This window comes from Pristiophorus japonicus, chromosome 1, assembly GCF_044704955.1.
Source record: "Pristiophorus japonicus isolate sPriJap1 chromosome 1, sPriJap1.hap1, whole genome shotgun sequence".
Classification (NCBI taxonomy): Eukaryota; Metazoa; Chordata; class Chondrichthyes; family Pristiophoridae; genus Pristiophorus; species Pristiophorus japonicus.
The window spans coordinates 125870473-125890514 of NC_091977.1; the positions used below are offsets into that span (position 1 = coordinate 125870473).

Sequence of the window (20042 nt, forward strand, 5' to 3'; positions counted from 1 at the left end):
CCCCAAAACCCGTGAGCTCTTATCTTGTGCAGTAACCTTTTTATGTGACACCTTATTGAATGCCTTCTGGAAATCCAAATACACCACATCCACTAGTTTCCACTTATCCATCCTACTCGTTACATCCTCAAAGAACTCCAGCAAATTTGTCAAACATGATTTCCCTTTCATAAAACCATGCTGACTCTGCTTAACTGTATTATGCTTTCCAAATGTCCTGCTACTGCTTCCTTAATAATCGATTCCAGCATTTTACCAAGAACAGATGTTAGGCTAACTAGTTTATAGTTTCCTGCTTTCTGTCTCTCTCCTTTTTTAAATAGGGGCATTACATTTGCGGTTTTCCAATCTGCTGGGACCTCTCCAGAATCCAGGGAATTTTGGTAATTACAACCAATGCATCCACTATCTCTGCAGCCACTTCTTTTAAGACCCTAGGATGCAGGCCATCAGGTCCAGGGGACTTGTCCACCTTTAGTCCCATTATTTTAGCAAGTACTTTTTCTTTAGTGATAGTGATTGTTTTAAGTTCCTCCCTCCATATAGCCCCTTGATTATCTATTACTGGGAAGTTTTGAGTGTCTTCTATTGTGAAGCCCGATACAAAATATTTGTTCAAAGTCTTCGCCATTTCCCTGTTCCCCATTATTAATTCCCTAGTCTCATCCTCTAAGGGACCAATGTTTACTTTAGCCACTCGCTTCCTTTTTATATACAGCTGCAGAAGCTCATACTATTTGTTCTTATATTTCTTGCTAGTTTACTCTCATCTTCCCTCTCTTTAATTTTTTTTAGTCGTACTTTGGTGATTTAAAAAAAAAATTTCAATCCTCTGGTCTCCCCTTAATCTTGACAACTTGGTAAGTCACTTTTTTCAATTTGATACCATCCTTTACTTCCTTAGTTAACCATGGATGGTTGCATGAATTTTTATCTTGCAACAACACAAAGAAAACTTTTCTGAAACTTGACTGTCTATTTTTCTTCTAAATTTATACATTTCTGGTCACCAAAGAGAGAGATGTCAGTGTTAGGGAATGGAATACTTTTCTACTTTTGACACTTTAAGTCAATGTCAAGCACTCTTGAGTCACATATTGCACAGGGAAGATGTAAGTGTTAACCAAACATCCTCAGGAGGAAATTGTCAATTTGTGTCAATCATGTCAAGTTTATGTTGTGTTATGAGTCCCCACTACCTGACAATGTCTGAAACTAACATTTATATCACACAAAGCCTTTACAACCAGTGGACAGAGTAGAATTCTGTCTCATCAGTTTGGCCTGGATTTGAACTTTGGTCCCAAAGGCAAAAAGAAAGTATGTTACATAGAAACATACAAACATAGAAAATAGGTGCAGGAGTAGGCCATTCGGTCCTTCGAACCTGCACCACCATTCAATAAGATCATGGCTGATCATTCCCTTAGTACCCCTTTCCTGCTTTCTCTCCATACTCCTTGATCCCCTTAGCCGTAAGGGCCATATCTAACTCCCTCTTGAATATATCCAATGAACTGGCATCAACAACTCTCTGCGACAGGGTATTCCACAGGTTAACAACTCTCTGAGTGAAGAAGTTTCTCCTCATCTCGGTCCTAAATGGCCTACCCCTTATCCTAAGACTGTGTCCCCTGGTTCTGGACTTCCCCAACATCGGGAACATTCTTCCTGCATCTAACCTGTCCTATCCCATCAGAATCTTATATGTTTCTATGAGATCCTCTCTCATCCTCCTAGACTCCAATGTATAAAGGCCCAGTTAATCCATGGCACCAGTGTTTACAAATTACAATAATTTTTTTTTTTAATTGAAAAAAAAACAGAAAATGCTGGGAATGCATAGAAAGGCAAGTTAATGTTTGGATGTGCAGCATGTGCACTCTAGTTCTGACAAAGGGTACCAATTGACCTTAACATTCCTCAGGCACAACAAGAAGGAAAATCTCCCTTTAAAGTTTAGTGCTGTGTAAAGCCTGGACATTTTATAAACTTATTGCAGAATCTCTTCAACATAGACAGAGTATAAACACTCCTGTCTGCATTCCCAAAACATTATTGATGGTAGTGCAATATAACTGTAGCCTCAAACTGGTTGAAATTAGTTTCAAAATTTCTGCAATGGGTAACTAGGCAGAACTATAGGGAACTGACAGAACTTTATTAATTTGTTGAGAAGCACAAACAAGAGAGGCAGGAAAGGTGAAAGAGGATAGTATTAATCCATAACATATTTGAATGTGTTGGAAATATTCAATATTTTTACCTGAAACTCAAACAAATAGAAAACAATTTTATTTCCATAAGGCAGAAAAAAACGTTATTGTGTTCTGTTCATGTTTTCTCTTGGTGGACCACTCTGCATATTTTGCATTTTCTTTTGTTCTGAAGCAGTAGTTGGATGACTGCCGCTACTGTTGAAAGTCTAATGTGACCTGATCATGGGCACTGGTAAACAGTTTGGTTTACCAGAAACCCCCGATAGGAACATGTCTATTTGTTGCGCTCAGTCACTTGGTGCTGATAAATTATGTCGAAAGTTAATCTGATTATCTTATGGATGAAATTATGTCATCCCTTAAATGTAAAGGCCTTGCATGGATTAAAAAACCTTTAGGGTCACATGTGATTTTTTTGATGTGGTGTCCACTTTGCAAATTGATATTGAGACCTAGAAGGCAGACAAGTGTCTTATTTTAAATGGACAATAAGTATAAAATAGATGGAAGAAGACATATTTGATATGAATTATAAAAAATAGAATGTCAAGAATGGAGAGAACAGCTAAAGCAATGGGAAACAGAAGTAATTTGTTTTTAATGGATAATTGTCCATTTTATTTGTATAGGTTTATTACAATAATAAAGCTACTCGGTGATATCTAGTACTTTAATGACTGCAACATTAGTGTTTTTGCCAGCATCATGGGCTATGTGCTGAAAACTTAAAGAACCTCAGTCCCCTGCTTTCATTCCACCATGACCGCGATTCAAATCCTGAGTCACTTAAATAATAGAGGCAGCACAATAGAGGTACTTGTCCCCGTGCCATTCCAAAAGGGCAACCAGAAGCTAGATTGGGCTGGTGAATAAGGTAGACAAAATAATTTTTCATATTATTTCCTAGGATAGAAGGCCTGGTCTGGCCTAGTAATCATTCCTTCTGGGAGTGATTACCATTCAGTTTCTCAGTAGTGGGACCCACATTCGGCCCATAAAGATCCAGTGCCTGCTATAACCAAATATAGGTACCACTGAGCTTAACAAGGTGGTAATCCAGGCATAACTATAGGCATGGTCCCAAACTGTTGCTAGATGCAAGTGGAACAGGCAGAAGAAGCTTACCACATCCCACACCACATTGGATTTGAGAATGAGGCAAAAACCTGGCAGATCCAGATTCTGCCCTGTTTTCCAACAACCCGCCGCCAGATTTCCCACCATCAGAGCTCAAAGTATCATGCAATTTCTACCCACATCTTGCATACACCATGGCAAAAAACAGACACTGCTCGCAAATTTGCTCTTGCAATGGAAAGAGGTAAATACAGCTCTAAATTTGAACTGTTACACTTCATTAATGCACTATTGCTCTAGAGCTTTCAAAGACAGTCAATGGCTAAAACTGCGAAATACAAAACCCAACGTAATACGACAAAACATTTATGTTGTGCTATGTCCCCAAGCTGATTTAAGCTTTTATTTACACTGTGCAGTCATTTTACTAGTAAAAATTCAAATTACATCATGCAAATATTTGTATAATTGCTGAATAAAGATTTAAACGAGAGTGTCTTTTCTAGATATCTAATTTTATCAAAATTTGACAACACATACAGAAAAAGAAGCTTGTAAGAATAAAGCTCTCACCTGATTCCGATTTTCTAGCATTCGCATTACTTGGTAAAAGGTCTTCCAAATCTTGCAACATAGGGTTGACAGTATTTTTATTGTTCCTTCTGTTCTTTTGTTCCTCACGTTGCTTTAATAAAGGAATCAGACTGTATTTAATAACACCTCATTGCAAGATATAAATATATTTATAGAATACACACAATCTGGAGTTTGTAGGAATGTAAGAGATTCATCATCATCATCATAGGCATTCCCTCGGGATCGAGGAAGACTTGCTTCCACTCTTAAAATGAGTTCTTAGGTGGCTGTACAGTCCAATACGAGAACCACAGTCCCTGTCACAGGTGGAACAGATAGTTGAGGGAAGGGGTGGGTGGGACAGGTTTGCCGCACACTCTTTCCGCAGCCTGTGCTTGATTTCTGCATGCTCTCAGCGACTCCCAGGTGTCAGTGGGGATGTTGCACTTTATCAGGGAGGCTTTGAGGGTGTCCTTGTAACGTTTCCTCTGCCCACCTTTGGCTCGTTTGCCGTGAAGGAGTTCCGTGTAGAACGCTTGCTTTGAGAGTCTTGTGTCTGGCATGCGAACAATGTGGCCTGCTCAGCGGAGCTGATCAGTGTGGTCAGTGCTTCAATGCTGGGGATGTTGGCCTGGTCGTCACCATCCTCCGCCTGCTCCACGACGACATGCAGGCCATGATCCTTATCAATGGATCCATTACAGACCCAATCCACATCCGGACCGGGGTAAAACAGGGCTGCGTCATCGCCACAACCCTCTTCTCAATCTTCCTCGCTGCCATGCTCCACCTCACAGTCAACAAGCTCCCCGCTGGAGTGGAACTAAACTACAGAACCAGTGGGAAGCTGTTCAACCTTTGCCATCCAGGTCAGGCCCAAGACCACCCCAACCTCTGTCGTCAAGCTACAGTACGTGGATGACGCCTGCGTCTGCACACATACAGAGGCTGAACTCCAGGACATAGTCGACGTAATTACTGAGGCGTACAAAAGCATGGGCCTTACGCTAAACATCTGTAAGACAAAGGTCCTCCACCAGCCTTTCCTCACCGCATAGCAAGAGACTATGACATTGTTATTGTTGTGTATGGAGAAAGAGTCAGACTGAACACTGTGAGCTCAAAGTAAAGTGTGATCCTAGTCTTTTATTGCAGGTCTCCAGAGTGCCTCTCCAACCTATGAAGCCTCCTTAAATACCTGTGCTCCCAAGGGATTATGGTATCTCTTGGGACTCCAGGGGATGAGCCCTCTGGTGACTATACAGAGTAAATACAAGTAATGTTATTGTGTTGGAAAACACTGCAGAATGTGAAATAATCGTAATTTATTAACTTCTACGTTTGCCTTACAATTTTCAGTTTTGCCAGGAAGGTATCTTAGCCAACAGAGGGCTAGAAATTAGTCCTTTGGTGATAGCAGTATTTTGTCGCCATTTTTCACCAAAAATACCATTACAAATACCGCTATTTTTGAAAGGTTTAAAATTGGCAAAAAATGCGCCCCACTGTAAAAATTAGCGTTGCATGAGAATTCATGGTGGAAACTGCGGTCCTCGCCAACTTTCGTCCGAGGCCAATTAACGCTAAAAGACAGGCCTTGGGAGGGGGGGAAACACAAAAAAGCAAAAAACAAAAAAGAAAATCACAAAACATTCACAAGACATTTATCTAGCAAATCGCTGAAAAAGAATGAAAAAATAACAACTTTAACTTACCATTTTTGCAGGTCTTCATACTTACCGCTGTTTCTGGGGCTGCAACGCAGGCTTTTCTCTGATGTTTCTTTCACCCAGAATACGGGTGCACCGATGAGCCAATTTAAAGCGATATTGCTTTTGTTCGTCTTGCACAATTGCAGTCTGCTTTTCAGTGGTATTTCAAAACCGCCGGCGCACACTTTGCCAATATAGGTGAACGCCTTTTTCTGTCAAAAAAGGTAAAATATCGCCGAAAAAACGGCGCAAGGCTGGGCAATTTCTAGCCCATGGCATTATGGCAGTCAAGCTTCGATTGTATTTTTAGCCACATGATTAGGCCCAAAGAAATATCTGAATTTATTTTACTAGTTCATATGGGAGAATGTTATACAAATATTAGTATTGCTGGAAAGCAATCCGGCAACAGTGAAGGTGAGTCCATGATCAGATCAGCCATGGTCTTATTAATTGGCGGAGCAGGCTCGAGGGCCAGATGGCCTACTCCTGCTCCTATTTCTTATATTCACATCAGCTTTAATCGTATGTAGCTCAAAATTTGTTGATGGAACAAATGAACTCCAAAGCAAAGCAGGATAAGATTTCTTCGTTCAGGAAGAAGTCTCACTCCGCTTTGCTTCAGTGTCTATTTGGGTCCTGACTTTGGGGTGATAACTATCCGTGTAAAGTGAAATCACGTTGCACCACTGCTGTGTTCTTACTGTGATGGCACGCATTCTATGCAACATCTAATTCATTCAAGCAGCAGAGTTCTTTGGGCTAGAAATTCGGCTCAGTAGCGCTCCATTTTTCAGGGCTATGGATGCCATTTTATGACGCGCCTTGTGAATGCACTTTTGGTTCGTGCAGTGCCGGACACCATCTTGGATAGGAGGTTAGTGTCGGCACTGGGAGTTGTGCCAGACACATGTGGAGTAGGCAGATCGTGATGTTAATCAGCATGTAATGCTGATTTGATGCCAGCGCAGCTATTTTCCTCAACACTTGAGCTAAGGCCCTGTGTTAACCTCGCACAGCTGAATATACATTCAGTAGCAGCAAGGACCCTCTCCTGGCACTATTTTAGGGGATCAGCAACCACTATAAGGTTAGTTGCTGATTAATTTCTACTCACTCTGTGTAAGTTTGTGGAAGTGTTTGGATCCTTTCAGAGTTATTCAAAGTTGGTGAGGTGACAGAGAATGGTGCTGCAAGTAGAGAAGGCCTTGATTCTGACTTCAAGGGTTCTGGTCAGATCACTTGCTCCCAGTCATGCACTTATAGAGTTGTCCATCACTTCCATGCTGGAAATCATGAGGGTCGAGCTCAGCACAAAGCCCTGAGCAAGGTTGGTGCTGGATGCCTCCATGCTCCTTAACATTGTGTTCAAGCTTTCTGGCAGGCCTGCCAACACACCAAGCATTTTGTTGTGCATACCCATCAGCATTCCTCTGTAGGCTAACCCATCAACGTCCTCAGCTGAGTCCTCTGCAGCATAACCGGGGAGCTGGAAACTGGCTGAAGCTCACGAGGGCCCAGTGACTCACCACATGCAGACCTCGCCTTTAAGCTATCCTCTAAACCCCGAGCAGTGCCAGTATCTTAGCTGGTGGCTGCGAGGATCAGATCGAGTGACGTTTCTTCTTTATCATTACTCTCCTCTCCCTCTTTTTTGAACCACTGGCTGGGCAGATTGGATTTTTTTGGTCTCTGAAATGAGGAAGGCACAAGGGTAGGGTTATGGTGAAGGGAGAGGGGAAAGGAAGAGGTGCATGCTTTCACCATGTGCAGCTCGTAAATGAGAAGAGATTGTGCGCTGAGGGGAAAGTGGGGTGTGAGAAGGAGGATTACATGAGGATACCGGCTTCTTGTATTTTTTCAGCCTTGCCACACCATCAGTGATGCCCCTCCCAATAATGGCCAGCACTGCCTCCTCTATTGGATCAGGACATGCAGGCACACCTGTCCCCTGCCTGTTGGGTCCTGCTGGCACCAGTTGTAAGCCACCTTTTCCTGCAAAAGAATAGGAAGTGTGTCAGTGAGTGTGGTGCAATTTGTTTGGGTGATGTGCCTGTCATGGTTGAATAGCTGATGGCGTGTGCAAGCTGTGAGATGTGGGTGTGAGGCTTGCAGCAGTGGTAAGTGTGTTAGGGTGAGGTGAAGCTATGAACGGAAGGTACGAGAAATGTTTGATAGAGATTGTTGGTAGGTAAGTGATGGGGCTGTGGTGTACTGAGCAGTGTATGAAGCTAGTGATGCAGATAGTGGGATGTGGCATTTGAAGATGAATTTACTGACCTTGACCACTCGTGTGAGGTCATTAAGCTTCTTCCTGCACTGCCTCCATATCCTCGGGGCTAAACTACTGGCATTCACCACAGTGACTCCCAGCTCTCATTGGACTTTACACTATTGCCTGGAGGGCCCCCCTGTGGGAACAGCACTTTTCTCTTTGAGTTGACCACCTGCACTAAGGCCTCCAATGCAGCATCAGAGAATCTAGCATTTTTCTTCTCTCCTCCAACCACTATCTTCCCCAATGAGTTCAATGAGCTGCTGCAGGCAGATTTCACCTCCACTTTAAGAGGTGAGGATTGCCTTTAAGTAGTGCAGGCAAGGTTTAGGTGGTGCTAGCCACTCAGCAGAGTGTTCAGCGCTGCGCTAAATGGCGCGATCATGAAAATGAGCAGGCAGCACAAAGTTTGCGCGCTGCCTGCAGTCATCTGAACGGGCATGGGTTGATCGCGCATCGTGATCCCCATGCCCATTTTCAGAGGATAACAAATTTCTAGGACAATGTGTTATTGAAATTCTGATAAAGTTTGAGACACAAATCTATTATTTATTCAAATTAATGAGTGGGTGACAGTATTCCAGTTTAAAAAGCAGTGAAAATTCCAATGTCAAGCTCTGTCTATGACAAAATCTATTTTAAAAGTGTCAACATTTACTTGACTTATCAGTTATGCCTGTGGGTGGTAGAGGTTAGCAATGTTAAATGCAACATACCTTTAGCTGCTAAAACAGAAGCAGTGATTAAATACCGCTGATTTTAACATTGCATGTCCATTCACACCAAAACTTCCAGAAACCAGTATGAAAGGGCTATAGGGTTCACCACTACAGTAGGTTTCCCCCCCAAGTTCAGGCTGTGATTGACTGTATCCATGTGGCCACCTTCATGGTCAGCTGGTGAGTGATCACTGCCAGTATATCATGCAGGTCTGAGTCTGCTTTCCTGGTAGCTTCATAATGCTTACATACTGTGGCAGTCCTCCATCACCCCACTCATTCACCCAGCACACCAAGTCAGAGGCTGGCTGCTTGGGGACAAGGCTACACCTGGCTCAAGACACTTCTACAAAACCCACGCTCACCAGTTAAGCAGAAGTGTAACTTGAAACACGGTGCCACTAGATCCATCATCGCTCAGATCAAACAATGATTCCACCGCTTGGATTTGTCTGTGGTTTTCTGCTGTATAGCTCACAGAGTATCCTGCATTGTGGTTGTGTGCTGCTTGTGGCACAACAGCTCAGTAAGATCCACCATCAGATGAGGAAGATCCCAACGATGGCAAGGTTGGAACAGAAGCAGGAGTGCAACAACATCAGACAGCTACCAGAGCTCTTTGGCAACCGTTAATGGACAATTGCTTCAGCTGAACTCTCATTTCCCCCCAACCTCCACATTCACAGTCCTGAACACTATTTCTCCCATCTTTAGCTACCTATAAAGTATTTCCAAACATTAATATATATCACACCTGACAATACATTACACTAGTGACTACACTCTAAAAGTACTTCATTGGCTGTAAAGCGCTTTGTGACATCCGGTGGTCGTGAAAGGCGCTATATAAATGTAAGTCTTTCTTTCTTTTAAAAACTCAGCAGCTACTACAGGACCACACTGCAAAGTCACAATTTATAATGCTGTGATATTTTAACGCCTGACATAACCACCATCAAATAATATTTTCACCCATCTGGTAGCCCGTAAAACTTTGCTTAATTAATTTTTTTGGCTATTATTTTGCTCCTACAAGGTGCTCCCCCAGTCATTTCAGCATGGGTGGTAGAAGGCTATTGATGGTCAAATGAGGGCCCTTTAGATGCTTGTGGTCAGTGACCTGCAAGAGCTCGGGGCCATGAAGTTCCAGCTGCAGATTACAGCATCTCAACCTCTGCCAGGGCAGTCTGGCTCAGCTGGCTTTCTGGCATGATAGCAGGCATTGTTTGAGGGTACTCCATGATTGTCCATGTGCTTTTAAACTCACTATCCAAAGGTGCCAATTTCTGTGCTGGTACTTGGGAGGGGTGGAGTGAGTGTTGGTGCTTCTTCGGGAGATTTGTTCCATTCTGAGTTATGCCTATTATGGTCTGAATCATGGGGTGGACCTAGAAAAAGGGGAGAGACAAGGGTCAGCATGGCATGGAAAGGTTAGGCAGTAGCAGATGAGTGGTAGTGCTATATAGAATCAGATTGCTAAGTTACCTGTATGTGTGAGTGCTTGAGAAAAGAGCAAAGATAAGTGTGATAGGCAAACACTCTGCTGCCCATGGCCTTCAGACTTCCCACCACCAATACTCCTCAAGCTGTCTGCTCAAATGATGTCCACTGCTTCCTCCATCTGGATCAGGGCCTGGATAGCGGCTCGCTCTCCTCCCAGTTTTGGTGCACTTCCAGTTGTTGTGAGCCAAATTCCCCTGAAAAAAATTGACTGGGTGTGAGTTAGTGTGTGGTACTTGTAAAGGGTTGTGCAGATGTGTGATGCAACTTCATATAATGTGCATGCTGAGAGAAAGAAGCAGTTGTGAGCAGGAGGTGGCCAGTTGCAAGAAAGTTGCTCCAGTGTGAAATGTGAAAGTAGTTAGCAGAAGAGTCAGATGTTTTTCAATTACTATTACATGAAAAGCAGGGCAGCAGCAGCAAGTGAATGTGTGATTGGAAGGAAGATCGATGCAGTGTCCCTTTGTGATTGGTGGAGGAGCATATAGAGTTGGGGAGGGAAGGTTTGGAGTGCTCGGGGGTGGAAGTGCTATGACAAGGTAAACGGCAGAGAAATAAAGATTGCAAGACACAATTTTTACGTTTGCTGCTCGGGTCAGGTCATTGAACCGCTTGTGGCATTTCATCGATGTCCTGTGTCAACACTGTCAGCCACCTCTCTCCAAACCTGTTGCAAAGTTTGTTTTATCATCCTCCTGCCATCCAAGAGCAAGAGGAACTACCTGCATCCCCTCACATGCACCACAACGATCTCTATCTCGTCATTAAATCTCAGAGCTTGTGAATGTCTTGTAACTTAAGGCTGCAAAATTTGGCTCCATAGCACCCGTTGTTTGGATGCGACCAGTGTCGTTTTAGTTCCAAAATGGCATTTGCAGTGCGCACACACACTTCTGATGTAGGTCGTGCAGATGCCTTTTTGGGTAGGGCATTAGCACGGGCACAGGGAGCAGTGCTGGAAGTATGCAGAGTAGGCAGATCATGATTTCAATCAGCATGCAACACTGATGTGATGCCAGCGCTGTCATTTTGGAGCCCAACACTCCAGCTAATGCCCTCTCTTAAGCTCGCACAGCTGAACACACATTCAGCAGCAGAAAGGACCCCTTTCTCCCTCCCCCTCCCACCAGTGATATTTAAAAGGGTCATCAACTACTTGCAGGTTACTTGCTGATTGATTTCTCTGTTGCTGAGTTCGTGGCTTGTATGGTTATTTCGAGTTGCAAAAGTCTACAGGGAGTGCTGTGCAGGTTCTGAAGGACCTTGTCCTGACTTCAAGGATTCTGCACAGACCACTTGCTCTAAGACATGGCTGCACGAGTAGGCATTCCACTTGGCCTACAACATGACAGGGAGGATGAGCAGAGGTGAAACAGAGCAGGACAAGCAGCGGGAAGAGGGAGGAGGGGGAGAAGGGCTCTCAGCAGGAGGCCCTAACCGCACAGTTTGTACAAGGAGTAATACTCCTACCTGAACCTCAGCGAGGAACAGTGCGTCAGACGTTTGCACTTCACCAGGGACGTGTTCACTGAAATCTGCCACCTGTGACAGCCACAACTGCAAACTCCACGCAGGCCGAGGATTGCTTCGTCAGTGGCTGGGAACGTCACGGTGGCTATGCATTCTTGCATCCGGCTCCTTCCAGGCTGAAGCAGGAGATATTTGCAACATCTCCCAGTTTGGCATGCACTGTTGCATAAGAGAGGTAACTGAGGCTCTGTATTCCAAGTCAGCTGAATACATTTCCTTCTCCATTGCCAGAGAGCAGCAGGGAGAGCGAGCAAACGAGGCTGTCCCGTGGTGCAGGGTGACATTGACTGTACACACATTGCTTTGCGGGCACCACATGTCAACTCCGTGATGTTCCTCAACTGTAAAGGAATTCCATCCCCTTCATGTCCAGCTGGTGTGTGATTATACTCAGTGTATCATGCGGATGAATATTCGCTATCCTGACAGTCGTCATGACGCCTTCATTCTGCGGCAGTCTGCTGTCCCAGCAGCATTGAGCCACCACAACAAACCAGAGGGTGGCTTCTGGGAGACATGGATTATACTTTAACAACATGGCTCATGTACACACACACACCACACACACACACACACCACACACCACACACACACCACACACCACACACACACCACACACCACACATACCACACACCACACACACACACACCACACACACCACACACACACACACACACACCACACACACACACCACACACACACAACACACACACACACACCACACACACACACACCACACACACCCCGCACACACAGCACACACCACACACACACACACCACACACACACACACACACCACACACACACACACCACACACACACACCACACATACACACACACACCACAGACACACACACACACACACCACACACACACACACAGACACACACACACCACACACACATCACACACACACACACACACACACCACACACACGTGGCCAACATTCATACAATGGAAGCCATGTTATCACATGAAATATCATCGAACAGATTATTGATATGCTGAAACAATGCTTCCGCTGTCTTGACGGCTCGGAGCCCTGCAGTACTCGGCAGAGTGGGTGTCGAGATTTGCGGTAGTCTGCTGCATGCTCCACAATCGCGCCATCGTGAGGGTACGGCGAGCAGCTGAGGAGCAGGAGGAGGAGGAAGAAGAGGAGCAGGAGGAGGAGCAAGAGGAAGAGGTTGAGGAAGGAGGAGGAGCAAGAGGAAGGGAGGAGGAGGAGAAAGCGGGGAGGAAACCCAGACAGCCCCTTTCTGGCCTGGCTGTCCATGACCAACTCATCCCACTGCAATACCAGTAAATACAACCCCAATTCCAAATTCACCAACAGTTCCACACCTTACCATCCCCTCGATCACTGACAATCGCAGCATCTGCTTGGCCACAATGCAAAAATAAAAACCAAAATGAAATGAACATTCCAAACCAAATTTGTAAATGAAATCAGGCCAGATTGCATACAAATGTCAACTAATCGCAGCACCCAGACCTTGGATGGCTTCTGCTTGTGCTGCAATATAAGCGGCGACATTAAGCCATTAGAAGCTGCATTGTGGTTGGGTCTGCAAGCATGCTAATGGAGTTGGCCATCACTTCCATGCTGGAAAGGATGGGTTTCAAGCTTTGTGCAAAGCTCTGTGCTAAGTTGGTGCGAAGATTCTTCCATTCTCCTTTACATTATGACAGGCTTTCTGGCAGGCCTGCCAATGCACCAAACATTTCAGTGTGCATACACATTAGCCTTCCTCTGTAGGCTGCCTGATCAAAGTGCTCATCTGATTGCTCTGCACCAGAACTCGTGTGTAACCTCGCTCTCCAGAGAGCTAACAACTGCACTACCCTTGCCCCCTGCCCTGGATGTAGGCCATGCATGCTCAGTGTCTCACCAGTTCTATGCTATTCACTAAAGTACATGGCATGTCAGTATCTGAGCTGGTGGCTGCCAGAGTGAAATCGAGTGATAGTACCGCGTCTTCATTATCACTGCCTTCTTTCTCTTTCAGTTCTTGCTGTTCCACCACTGCCTGGCCAGGTTACAGTTCTTGAGCATCTTAAAGGAGAAAGGCATACGGGTAGGACTGTGATGCAGGGGGGCGGGGTGGGGAGAAAGCAAGAGGTGCATACTTACACCATCTGCAGCTTGTAAATCAAATGATAATGTGAGGTGAGGGGGAAGTGGGATGTGAGAAGGAGGATTAGGTGTGAGGATACCACCGTCTTTGATTGTTTCAGCCATCGCCGCTGGCCACGGGCTCAGCAATGGCCGTTCCATTAATGGCGACCACTGTCCCTTCCATTAGGGTAAGGTCATGCAGCCGTGCCTGTCCCCTGCTGGTTAGCTCCTGTTGCTGTCAGTTATGCGCCAACTTGTCTTGCAAGAGAGAGGGAAGTGTGTCAGTGAGTGTGGTGCAATGTGTTTGGTTGATTTGCCTGTCATTGTTGAATAGATCGCAGTGTGTGAAAGTTTGAGATGTGGGTGTGAGGCTTGCAGCTAAATGTGTGAGGGTGAGGTGATGCTATGAATGTGAGGTATGAGTCTGTTTGATAGAGATTGCTGGTGGGTGAGAGATAGGGGTGTGGTGTATTCAGCAGTGTGTGAGGCTAGTGATGCAGCTGGTAGGATATGGCATTTGAAGATGAATTCACTGACCTTGACCACTCGTGAGGTCACTGAACTTTTTGCAGCACTGCATGCAGGTCCTTGACCAGACATTGACTGCCATGGCTACCTGATCCCACTGCCTTCGCATAGATCGACTGGAGGGCTTCTGGCCCTCTATAGATTGAGGACCTCTCTCCTCCTGTCCATCTCCTCCACCAGGGCCTCCAGTGCAGCATGAGAACCTTGGAGCAAACCCTACTGCACCATTAGTCAGCATTCTTGCAGGTCAGACTCTATTCCCCAGCCACTTCCAGCACATGCTCCAGCCAGAATGCATCTCCCCTTTAAGGGGTGCAGGTTGGCTTTAAGATGTGCAGGCTAGCTTTAAGTGGTGCTTGCATTGCACGAACTTGGACCCCCTGCTGAGGCATTCAGCTATTCAACAGCATATTTAGCACTGCCTCAATGCTGCAATAATTTAAATTAGTTTTCGTGCAGCCTACGTTGGGTTCATCGCGATCCAGGCATCTGTTTTCAGGGGCTATCAGATCTAGCCCTTAAATCTCCAAAAGATGAGCAACAATTTCATGAAAGTAAAAGGACACCACGCACACTTTATATAGGCACCGAGCCTGTGGGAAATATTGCTCAACAATGGATCATTCTCCGATCAATTGCCATTTCTATACAGTATTGCGGGGCCAATTAACATCCTTGTACATAGGACTTCGGGGGCAGCTTGGCATTTCACCCGTCCCGTCTCCCAAAAATGACATAATGGCAGAGCATCTGCCAAAATTTTCCTGATGCTGGAACATGGCGTAATCGGTTTGTGCTCCACATTCCTGCCCGGCAGTTCCTACTGTGCTGAAATTGTAATCCCGAGATGCCAGGAATTTCAGGGCTTCAATATTTATGTTCTTTTCTATATCAATCATAAATATAGAAAACTATACATTTGCCATGTTTGCTTAGTAACTGTATTTGCAGGATGAGTATTTTTCAATATGAACTTACCATTTGCATCTTCTTTTTTAGCTCCAGATTTGCTGTTTCATATGTTTTTGAAGTGGCATTGAGGTAGTATATGGCTAAACTGCAATTAAACACATGTTAAAACGTAGTCAGAAATCTTAATACTTGATAAAGGAGAACTCATTCTGTTGAAAATACACTTTATACCTATGCAAAAAGCTTATTATTCGCTATGCAATACTACAATTAAGGTGATGATTGCTCAGACAGGTTTGTAAAGGGTCAATCCAATATTGATCAACCATAACTTACTTGGGAAAATGTCTAGATTTTACTTTCAAATTTGTCACCTGTAAGTTTTTGGGCCTGTTTACTGGTGGTGGGAATTTCTTATTTCAAAAATGCGGTCAAATGATTCAAAGGTCAAAAGATAAAGAAAAGGAAATTGATTCAAAAAAAGAGAAAGTTAGGGTTAAGATATAAATAAAGGGAGCCAAAATTCCAACCCAATCTGCTCCCTGTATAAAGAGGTGGAAATGAATCATGAAGCAGAATTATAATGGGGGTCCACTTACACCACTGAACTGACGCCGTTGCTGTGTTTACCAGGTTACTTGGCAGTAGAGTAGCTGGGCTGAGGAAATGCCCAGCATGGAAATCCTCATCCCTCAGATCCACCCCATCTGATACAAGGGGCCTTGTTTGGAAGGAAAATCCACTTGTCATACACCCCTGCACCAACTGGGACACAGCAGAGTTTTGAGTCGAGACCTGGCATCCCCAAGTCGTGCCAGAAATATCGGGGCCAAGTTTCGGCCTGAGTTGCTCCTGTTTTTTTGGAGCAACTGGTTTAGAATGGAGTATCTTAGAAATTGCAATTCTCGGCATTTAGTTTGCTCCAGTTCGAGTCAGTTAGAACAGTTTCAGTTTGGGACAGATTTTTTTTTCAAAAGGGGGCGTGTCCGGCCACTTACGCCCGTTTTGAAAGTTTAGGCAGTGAAAACATACTCCAAACTAACTTAGAATGGAGTAAGTGTAGATTTTTGTACGCTCAGAAAAACCTTATCTACACTTAGAAAATCAGGCGTAGGTTACAAATCAGGCGTAGGGAATGGGGGGGTTTAAAGGGAAGTTTACAAACATTAAACACTTCAGTTTTACAAATAAAGAGCCATCATCAATAATAAATGATAAATACATCAATAAATCAACCAATAAATCAATCAAAAAAAATTAATAAAAAATAAAATTTAAAAAATAAATCAATAAATAAAACATTTTCTACTCACCGACTGCAGCACCGGGAGCCCTCCAACAGTGTGCTGGGATGCCGCCCCCACCCCCCCACCCCAGTGTGTCTCTGTCAGTGTCTCTATCTCTCTGTCTGTCTGTGTGTGTGTGTCTCTCTCTGTCTGTCAGTGTCTGTGTTTCTGACAGTGAGGGGAGGGGGAGGAGGGGGGTGGAAAGGAGGGGGGGTGAGGGGGTGGAGAGGAGGGGGGGTGAGGGGGTGGAGAGGAGGGGGGTGTGAGGGGGTGGAGAGGAGGGGGGTGAGGGGGTGGAAAGGAGGGGGGGAGGAGGAGGGGGGAGGAGGAGGGAGTGGGGGGTGGAGGGGGGGGCAGATGGAGGGAGAGAGAGAAGGGAGGGGAGGGGGGGCAGGGAGAAGGGAGGGGGGGAGAAGGGAGGGAGGGGAGAGAAGGGAGGGAGGGGAGAGAAGGGAGGGGGTGAGAGAAGGGAGTGGGGAGCGAGAAGGGGGGGGTGAGAGAAGAGAGTGGGGAGCGAGAAGGGGGGGTGAGAGAAGGGGGAGGGGGGGAGAGAGAGAAGGGGGGAGGGGGGAGAGAGAGAAGGGGGGGAGGGGGGGGAGAGAGAAGGGGGGGAGAGAGAAGAGGGGGAGAGAGAGAAGGGGGGAGAGAGAGAAGGGGGGGAGGGGGGAGAGAGAGAAGGGAGAGAGGGGGAGAGAGAGAAGGGGGGAAGGGGGAGAGAGAGAAGGGGGGAAGGGGGAGAGAGAGAAGGGGGGGAAAGAGAGAGAGAGAAGGAGGGGAAGAGAGAGAGAGAGAAAGAGAGAGAGAGAAGGGGGGGGAAGAGAGAGATAGATAGAGAGAGAGAGAAGGGAGAGAGAGAAGGGAGAGAGAGAGAGAAGGGAGAGAGAGAGAGAAGAGAGAGAGAGAGAGAGAGAGAAGGGAGAGAGAGAGAGAGAGAGAGAAAGAAAGGAGAGGGAGGCTGAACGGGCCGGGCCCAAGACTTTGGGCTGGGCCCGCCCCCAGCACCGGATTTACAGGTAGGTGGCATTGGGTCTGGGGCGGAGGTCGGGGGAGGGGGTCGGGAGCGGAGGTCGGGGGGGGGGTGGGGGGTCGGGAGCGGAGGTTGGGTCGGGTTCGGTCCGGGGGTCGGGTCCGGTCCGGTCCGGCAGGGGGGGAGGTGGTGGGGGGGAGCGGGAGTCAAGTCGGGTTGGGTCCGGTCGTGAGGAAGCAGGAGCTGGGCGTGGGAGGCAGCCTGATCCACGCAGCCCCAGTGAGGCCATTCGGCCAGGGCTAGGGGCTGCGTGCTTCAGGCCCCTCCCACACAGTTTCGGCACACTGTAGCGTGCCTGTGCAGAGGTCCCAGCACTGTTTTCAGCGCAGGGACCTGGCTCCGCCCCCCCACAGCGCGTGCTGCGCTGCGCCCAGCTCCAGAGGACCTGCAGGGAGCCGGAGAATAAGTAAGTTTTTTTTAGACGCACTTTGTGGCGCGAAAAACGGGCATCCAGGTCGGGGCTCGCCGTTCTAGGCGCGGCCCGAAACTTGGGCCCATAACCTCCGTGGGGCCTCCTGCACCTGATTTGCTCCAGTTTGGGCTGAGGAATTTTGGCTCCCTTTATTTATATCTTAACACTAACTTTCTCTCTTTTTTTGAATCAATTTCTTTTGAATCATTTGACTGCATTTCTGAAATAAGAAATTCCCACCAACAGTAAACAGGCCCAAAAACTTACAGGTGACAAATTCTTCATCATTTATTTTTTTATAACCCATTAAAGCAAGAAGTTCAGCTCCCCTGATGGCCTGCTTATAGTACCATTTGGTGTTATATTAAACTATACAGACAAGAAGGTCACAGATTTAATTTTGGGTTAGGTAACCTCAATCAGACCACTGGGCTAGGAAAGGGGGGAATTATCAGCCAGGGTTCCTGATCATGATCCTCCCATCTCCAATGTCTCCATCGGGAAAGTGTATGGCTCAGCTCAGATGCCCTCCACAGTCAAATAGCTTGCTACAGTCTAGGCTCACACATAAAGAATGATCAATTGAGTACCTAATGGGTATGAGGCTGCAGCACAACACTGTCCATTAAGGGCCCGAACTTGGTCAGAGTTCTGCGCACAGCAGTTGAGATTCCGCCGGAAAATAAATTTCACTGATTCCTCATGTACCGCCCATCTGCCGCCGAGAAATGGGCAGGTCTTAGCTTTGACCAAGTTTGGGCCCTAAGTAGCTAGATTTCTTTTAACATTCCCATAATGTAATCACTTATTATTCGCTTCTCTTAGTATCAGGCCCAATATAGGCAGGAGCTCGCCTGTATCAATCTAAACATATTGAAATCAGCTGACTAAGGAAAATTCAGTAAAGTCACTGTCTAGACAAAAGCTTTATGCCAATCACTTTGGCCAAAGAAAGTGTAAGGTATTTTATCTCCTTTTTAACTGCCTATCAATATTAAATAATATGCAACAGAAAATTATTTTTTTAAGTCTTAATATTATTTCCTTGCACATGTACCATAGGGTTCCGCATTGTCGTAGCAATAGTGTGTGAAAGTAATAATAATTTGAAGGACATTTTGACTTATTTATTTGTAAACCATTTTCTTCTCTTTCCAATTTTCTCCCCTTCATACCTCACTTGAAGAATTGAAGAGTTGCGGCTGGATTTTCGGTCTTCTGCCGCCCCTGTTAGCGCGCCAGCAGTGCCTCGCTGGGACTTTCGGCGCCTGTTTCGACAGGGCATAGAGCATTACCACCCGCAGAGGCAGGTCGGTGTGCAATGCCCCTAGTTGTGACACCGGCTCGATTTTTGGCTGCTGCCCGATCCGTAGCGCTCCTGCTGGGACCGCCTGTGAAAGCTGGCGGTCCGAGCTGTAGCAGCTACAGTGAGGTAAGTAATATCGACCTCAGGTAAGTGTGATTGTTTTTTTTGTTTTTTTTGCGATTTATGTTGTGGTGGCGTGAGTTATTTATTGGTAATGTTTTTAACGGTTTTTTTCAGGTTTGCTTTTTTCCCCCAGGCTTCTCTTAGAGCGTTCCAAGGCCGGCTGTTTAGCTCGGGATTTTCGCTTGCTCAGCTGACCTAGCACCCTAAGAGAGGTGTGCAACGGCTCCCTTAGCGCACCGCCCCACACTCAGGACCCAGCTGATTCATTTTGCTGATGGAGGCGCAAACTGTTCCCGGGCGCAAACTTTACCGCCCCGCCGCCATTACTGCCCTGAAATTAGCAGATCCGAAAATCCAGCCCTTGGTCTTTAGCCCATATGTGCTGGCCACCTTCCAGTAGTTTACCCAAGCGGCTGCTATTCATGTGTAAACCTTGTCCATGAAAATCAGCAAAGTACTCGATTATGGAGATATTATAGCCAAGCCCAATCCTGTTCTCATCCAGTGTCCTTGGACGTGCACACACACTTTCAGCAGGGTTCATTGGTTAGCAATCAAACACTGGTTCGGCCCCAACTGGGGTATTGTGTCCAATTCTGGGCACCACACTTTAGTAAGGATGTGAAGATCTTAGAGAAGGTGCAGAAAAGATTTACGAGAATGATTCCAGGAATGAAGGACTTCAGTTACATTGATAGACTGGAGAAGCTGGGTTT

At 45.9% G+C, this 20042-nt stretch overlaps 1 protein-coding gene across 1 annotated transcript in view; it reads right to left on the bottom strand.

Annotated features, from left to right (window-relative positions):
- Positions 1 to 20042, bottom strand: part of tmc2b (transmembrane channel-like 2b) — a 110402-nt gene that overhangs the window by 2494 nt on the left and 87866 nt on the right. The window contains exons 18-19 of the mRNA XM_070870711.1: positions 15239 to 15317; positions 3870 to 3981 (exon numbers count right to left, since the gene is read on the bottom strand). Coding sequence (XP_070726812.1) covers positions 3870 to 3981; positions 15239 to 15317 — 191 coding nt within the window. The remainder of the gene's footprint in view (positions 1 to 3869; positions 3982 to 15238; positions 15318 to 20042) is intronic.